General features: G+C 43.1%; 1 protein-coding gene across 1 annotated transcript in view; it reads right to left on the bottom strand.

Annotated features, from left to right (window-relative positions):
* Window positions 1-7582, bottom strand: part of RAB1A (RAB1A, member RAS oncogene family) — a 46890-nt gene that overhangs the window by 4751 nt on the left and 34557 nt on the right. Inside the window, exons 3-4 of the mRNA XM_018555839.1 lie at window positions 3463-3558; window positions 521-616 (exon numbers count right to left, since the gene is read on the bottom strand). Coding sequence (XP_018411341.1) covers window positions 521-616; window positions 3463-3558 — 192 coding nt within the window. The remainder of the gene's footprint in view (window positions 1-520; window positions 617-3462; window positions 3559-7582) is intronic.

The following is a 7582-nucleotide window of genomic DNA, read 5'->3' as shown; positions in this document are numbered from 1 at the left end:
AATAATAAATAATAATAATAATAATAATAGTGTTTTTGAAGATGATCCTGAAAATTGGTCAGTACGATCATGTGTGTGAGATGTCACACTGACTCCATAGCTCACAAGCTCGGTGTCATTCACCATGATAGCATCTCTTAATGGTTATCTGACAAGAAGGATTTGAAAATTAATATGGCCGACATCGGTTTGTTTACATTTTGCCATTTTTGCGCACACAACTCTTCAATCATTACACGTTTGTCAAATCTTCATCTTCCCAAATGGAGAATAAAATCTGTGCATCTACGGTCAGTCTTAAAGGGACACTAACCCCAGGATCTACAGCTGAGTGATACACAAATGAGAAACTTGAATTTTAAGATTTCCCTCCTGAGTTTCAGGTCACTCAAGGGTACAGAGCGGATTCATCTCCACTGAGCTGGTTTGATTTTATACAACAGAACACTGTGCAGTTGCTTCACCACGGTCACACAGAATTACAGCCTATTGACAACACAACATATCAAACCAACTTTACCTGATCTGTAACGTCATAAACAACGATGATGCCATGAGCGCCTCTGTAGTAACTGGAAGTGATGGTTCGGAACCTTTCCTGGCCGGCTGTATCCCACTGTGTTGGGAGAGATACAAGTGTTTAATACCCTCATAGTGCTGCTCAGTATGTCAGGAAACTGAAAACTACTACCACACATACAACCCAGACATTCACCGAATGGTTCATCTGTCACCAGAAACTGCCTTTACCTGTGCTCGGAAGTTCTGAAAGGGAGAAAGACTGACAACAAAGGAAACTCAATCATGGTGAATGTGCGCACAGGCACACTAAGGTCATGCGTCAGTATAAGGGACACACAGGGAAAAGGATCTCCGATGGACCATGTCTGAGATTAGACAAATACAGCTTTAATAATAAATGTTACATGGTGCCATCAAAGAATGTAATCTGAAAATAAACTGTATGGGGACTTGTACTTCTATACCAGGGGTAGGCAACCTCAGCACTCCAGCTGTTGTGGAACTACAAGTCCCATGAGGCAATGCAAGACTGACAGGCGCGACTCCCAGAGACATGATGAGATTTGTAGTTTTAGCACAGCTGGAATGCCAAGGTTGCCTTGCTTCATACAAAAGTGTGGTCTGCGCTCACACTTGTAAAGTTTGCAGTTATTGGTGCCTGGGGACCTGAAGCCCTCAACAGACTTCTGCGGCGGGAGCTGCACTGGGAGAGCCGGAGCAGGAAAAAGCTCCGCAATGTAATAATGGAAATATTTTGGTTATAGCTGGAGTGACGTTTTCTAACACATAAACCCCAAGAATCTCCTCGGTTTATATCTGCCAGGCACTGTGATTACTAAGGGTGCGTGCGTGCGGGGACAACATTGTACTATTTCTAGGATGGGGAAAGCTGTGCTCTGAATTTTCTTCTGAGATTTCACGGTCCTTCATGGTAGAAAATACATTTGACATATTTACCAATTTATTGGGAGAGATTCTTTGTTTGGAATCTACAACAACAAGCTCCTCTGTTTATATAGGATTGTATGGAGTGGGGGCCCCAGCCCTACATTCATGAGACAAGAACCCCCCTAGCCTCAGCACCTCATGCTCGTGGATGTAAGCTTTCTTTCTTATAGTTCTTGGGAATGACGAGCTCTCTGCTGTATGTCCTGGCACAGCATTCCACCTCCTGCCTTATAAAAAGGTCTATATGTAGAGGGGCTCCATCATCATCATCATCACAGAAGGTGCACACACCTCCATTCACCTTCTCCCTTCCTGCCAGAGGCAATGGCTGCTAAGTGGGTTACAGATCCAAGTGTTCCGGCATATCTGTGACCTAGAAAGCTTTCAGCTGAATACAAAACACGGCAAATCCATCCTCCGGACTACAGAACTCCCAACACTGATTATAAGGGCGCTCTACACCACGATCAGAGTATAGAAGCTGCAGAAGGGACACAATCCGGTGACGTGAAGTGCGTCCGTGCTTCATTACTGGGTGAGTCACTGACCTAGAACAAGCAATACTGATCTGCACGGTTTCCAGGTCAGCGACTCCCTAAGAAGGGAAACTATTGCAGACAAATAGCAGATCCCATATTTCTTAGCCGAACATTCTGCTGAGACAGTATCCATGGTGAAACACATGCCTGTATTTCTAGATTGAATTTCTCTAAGTTCTATCCCACTCCTAATACCCATATCAGTCTAGAAGTTTCTAAACTTGCTTAAATATGCCCATAGGATGTACTTCCTCAATGCACTGACACAATATCACTCGGCCCTGTGACTATGCACTTCCTTGTGTCACCACTCTCACAGAGCCTGCCTTCTGAACTACAACACAACCTATGAACAGCAAACCAGCCTTCAATAGAAGATCACTCATACACAGGAACTCAACCTCAGTAATGCAGACAACAGAAGACCACAAATGATATCAATCCAGTCCGTACTACAATATGACACCAATCCAGGCCGTACTACAATATGACACCAATCCGGGCCGTACTACAATACGACACCAATCCGGGCCGTACTACAATACGACCTCAATCCGGGCCGTACTACAATAGGACACCAATCCGGGCCGTACTACAATAGCACACCAATCCGGGCCGTACTACAACATGACATCAATCCGGGCCGTACTACAATATGATATCCGATTAATCGAACTTAATAATCGGCTAACTAATCGATTTTTAAAATAATCTTTAGCTGCAGCTCTAAAACAGACAACAACCTTTATATTTGTGTGTTTCTCGGGAAGTCGCCATCACATCTTGTATACATCAACTGAAGCATATACAGGCTTAAAGAGGAGCTGTCACTTCTGATTTAGATCTTCCGGCTTGGTACAAGTTATGATTCTTTATGATAATTTAAAGCAGAACTCCAGAGAAATAAATTCTTAAACCTTGCAGGGGGGTTACCTCCGCATTGTAGGGGTTAAGTGCTCATTTTGTCTAGGGACATAAAACAGTTATATTCACCCGGGTAATAAACATTTTCAGAGCCCAGTCAAGCCAAGCAAGTCCAGCCAAGGTTTAGACCCTCTGTATGCTCTGAGATATTTAGCTCAGCTTTTTGTTCGTTTGGCAGACAATGGTTTCACGGGTCAGGAAGGAAGGAGAAACTCGGATACAGAAATAGAAAGCTGACAGGGGTCATTTTTACTTCCATCTGTTGGAAGGATACCTCACTTCCTGTGTGGTAAAGCATTGTCAGCAAACAGGAAGTGAGTCAATCAGAGCTCCAGATACCAGTAAAATCCTGACAGGGGTTCTAGTCGTCCTCTGCTTTGTTTTGGCTGGACAAACACTAACCTTTATGTTGGATAACATTTTCTGACCGGCAACTCAAGAACAATCTTTTTTTTCCATGAACACAGAAGTATTCGGGCAGCACAATAAATACAATCTCATGTCTTCAGAACAAAACTTAATTACTTACTATCTGAAGTTTAATTGTTTTTCCATCTAATTCTATTGTCCTGATTTTAAAGTCCACTCCAATTGTACTGATGTAACTTTCTGTGTATGTGTCATCCTGCAGAAAGAGAGAAGAGACATTGTAAATAAGCAGATTATTCATGGAAGTTCAGTAATAGGTTAAATAACTGAGCTGTGCTGAAGTGGTACCATATCCTGGGCCCGGGAGTATGTGGGGCTCACTGGTCTCTACAGACATATGTAGGTGCAGTACAGTTATCAAGCTAGCATACAGACCGCACTTCCAATACTTCAGCCTTTATTTGAAATCGACAGCAAATCCATTGTGACAGTATATAAACAAACACCAGCACCACAAACCCCCGACTGTCTAGAAACACTTACGCGTTTCACCCGTAGGTTTCAACTGAATAAGAAGCCTACGAGTGAAACGCAAAAGAGACTCGACAGTCTGGGTTTGCGGTGCTGGTGTTTGTTAGTTTATATACTGTCACAGTGGATTTCAAATAAAGCCTGAAGTATTGGGACTCTTTGGAAGTGTGGTCTGTTCATATTCTACTAGTACCCATTTGACCAGCACCTGGAGAGTCCAGACAGTGGCCGAGGAATGGGAGCGATGAGATTTTCTTTGCTCTACAGTTAAGCTGTCAAGAAAATCTTGGCCTGTCACTGGGTATAACTTAAAGGCAATGTCCACTTTAAGAAAATAAATGCACACGTCTTCATAAAAGTAAATGAGTGTTTTTTTGCACTGGGGCCAGTAAAGCATTGCGATCACGATCAGAAGATTGGGGATAAAATGCTCAGGCTCCTGTAGACTCTTCCTCCCATCCATGTCTGTACATCAGTATCGGTGTTCAGCAACATGGACAGAAGGAAGAATAAATAGGACTACAAGTGTGGTGGCGTTACTGCACTTGTATTGAGAACTCTCGGCTGCGGTGGCTTTTGGGACCAGCAGTTCCTCCATGTATAGATCTTATCAAAGGGCTCTAAACTCAAAAGTATATAGCAGCCTGTGGGAAGAAGAACCCTGCAATTTAGGTCTGGGGGGAGGGTGGTCTGCAATCTGGCCATGTTCAATGTTGTACTCTGAATAGGAATGTACACAATACCACACATTTGTACAATATTTCCCTTGTTTTTTCCTCGAAGATAAACATATTCCCTCTTCTATAAAGGCCAATGTCACACACAAGACTCTGATTTATGTATGTGATTAGACAATCTGACCTATATATCTAAAAGCAGGCCTATGCTTGGCACTCCAGGAGCACGACAATACTGAACATGGAAAGTTAGGGAAATTATAGAAAAAATAATTATGGAATTTTCGGTTTCCCCTCTACCAGGTTATAATAAAGATTTATAATGGTACCCACAAGAACAACTCCCATTGTTTGAATGCTACACTAATGGTCCAACTCCAGAAATTCTAAATAAAGCCGAAACTGGAGGATTCGGATTGCTTTTTTTTCGGCCAATCACAAGCGATTTAGTGAACAGGAAGTGATAGTGTGTAAAGAGAATCAGAGACGGCTCCGGGGAAGAGAAAAAAAGATTTCCTGTACCAGTGAAGCTGTGATTCATCGACTGTCATTCTGCTGACAAAGATCCCGTTTACTCCAATTTTTTTTTATCTATATATAGAATGGGAAAGGGATAGAACAGGAGGTATGAATCCCTCCCAAATCTTCAGGTAATAGTGCTTTTATTGCCGTCTGTACCACGGAGGACAGAGCCGCTATCACAGCAGCACGCTGAGCGGTGAGGAGAGAGAAAGCCGTTCAGCCTGGATCTGACAGCCGGCGGCTCTCTATCTCCTCACCGCACATACAGTGATTCAGAGGAGAAGCTGAACCCCCCTGTGTGCGTGGCCGAGGATCATATCAGTGATATGTACCAAACCTCTGTCCAGGACAAACACTGGAGCGATCAGCTGATCACTCCAGTGTTTGTAAATAACTGGGGACACATAGGGCTATGTGCCCCAGTTATAAATGACCAGGAAGTGCTTTACATCACTTCCTGTTCGTTCATGAGTTTCTCAATGGGGAGCAGCACTCTGTACAGAGGCTCCTCCCCATTCAGAAACTGGATAATAGTAAATAGTTTCTGAATAAATGGGAAGCCTCTGTGCTTTCCATTAATTTAGTAAAAACAGAGGATGCAGAAAAAGAGATTGATGACTTTGTGTCCTCAATTTCTTTTTCTATTTTAAAAAGGTAAATATCAGGGGGCTGTTTAGTCCCCTAATATTTCCCCGAAGTCTGGAGAGGATCTGGATGTGGTGTGCATGGGCCCTGAAACCATTGAACCCACATGACAGACAACTAGCATTTTCTGAAGGTGATTGCCAATGGCAGCTCCCATAATCCTCGGATACAGGATTCCTTTCTGAATGAATGGCTATACTTCAGGTATGTTAACATTTCTGCCACAAGACAAAACAGCAAAAAGAAAAGTGTGTTGTGAAATTGTTATTTTGCCTGTTAAATGATGTATGGCCACAGAGGTACCTGATCTGCTGCAGTATAATAGGATCCAGGTTACCTTCCCCTCTGCTGAAACCTTAATCCTCTCATTGTTCATTTCATGAAAAATATACCTCATCTGCCCAGCCTGGTGTCCCAGTTAGACGTGACACACAGAAAAGCTTGCGCCTGTTTGAGAACACTGTTCTAATATTGAAGGACAAATTAATGTCCTTTGTATAAAAAAAAAAAAAGCTCAATTATAACCTGCAGAGTATTGCTCAGTAATGGCTCACATAGGAGGGCTATTTATAGAACCAATTAAATGAATACAAATCTAAAAGGCCCGTTCACACCATAGCTTGCGTGTGCAGCAGGGCTTGTTGCACTAAGCAGCCCATTTATTTTGAATGCACGTCAAGGCATGAAAATAATAGGCCCTGCCGACACCACCGTACCAACTCCCCTGGCCCCCGCTGCACATCCCTGTGCTATGCCCATGTCATTCGATGTACGAGCCTTGCAACATTTAATCAGCCTAATGCTCTCAAATGGCGAGCGATCATTGGTCAGAATGGTCAAAACCCTTCTTACTTCTGAGAACTGGTCCCCAGCTCCAAAGTACCTCTTGTGGTCATGTGATCGTGCTGACCAATGAATAAGTGCACAGACTGTTCACCACCCGGCTGGAGGGGCATCACACAGGTTTGTGCAGGAGGGGGGGCCAGGAAAGGTGGTGGGGTGTTAGTAATTAGGACTGGAACCAACTAATCAATTGATCTATATTGATAAAAGTTGTCCACTATTCTCATTATGGATTAGTTGGTTGGATCCCCTCTCTCCTCCATGCTGGGAGGAGGGCACAGCAAGCTGTGGGTGGTTGCAACAGCCAGCCTGCTATTGCAATTTGAAATGGCCAATAACAGGCTGGCTATTGTGCCAGCCCACTACCTGCAGTATTTAAATTCAGCTGCCGTCTGCGGAATCTTGCCACTGGCAGCTGTCATTCCCTGCCTGAAGCTATTCCAGAGCCATGTGCTTACACTACAAAAGAAGAAAAAAAAGATTATATATATATAAGTGTATGTGTGTGTACATACATACATACATGTGAAACTCGATTAGAATATCGTGCAAAAGTTAATTTCACTAATGCAACTTAAAAACTAATATATGAGATAGACTCATTACATGGCAAAGCAAGATAGTTCAAGCCGTGATTTGTCATAATTGTGATGATTATGGCTTACAGCTCATGAAAACCCCAAATCCACAATCTCAGAAAATTAGAATATTGTGAGAAGGTGCAATATTCTAGGCTCAAAGTGTCCCACTCTAATCAGCTAATTAAGCCATAACACCTGCAGTGGGTTCCTGAGCCTTTAAAATGGTCTCTTTAGTCTGGTTCAGTAGGAATCACAAATCATGGGAAAGACTGCTGACCTGACAGTTGTGCAGAAAACCATCATTGACACCCTCCATAAGGAGGGAAAGCCTCACAATGGTAATTGCAAAAGAAGTTGGATGTTCCCAAAGTGCTGTATCAAAGCACATTAATAGAAGGTTATGTGGAAGGGAAAAGTGTGGAAGAAAAAGGTGCACAAGCAGCCGGGATGACCGCAGCCTGGAGAGGATTGTCAGGAAAAG

This window comes from Nanorana parkeri, unplaced genomic scaffold, assembly GCF_000935625.1.
Source record: "Nanorana parkeri isolate BGI_ZX_2015 unplaced genomic scaffold, ASM93562v1 scaffold11, whole genome shotgun sequence".
NCBI lineage: Eukaryota > Metazoa > Chordata > Amphibia > Anura > Dicroglossidae > Nanorana > Nanorana parkeri.
Note: the sequence above shows the minus strand (reverse complement) of the source record. Positions and strands in the feature narration are given on the sequence as shown.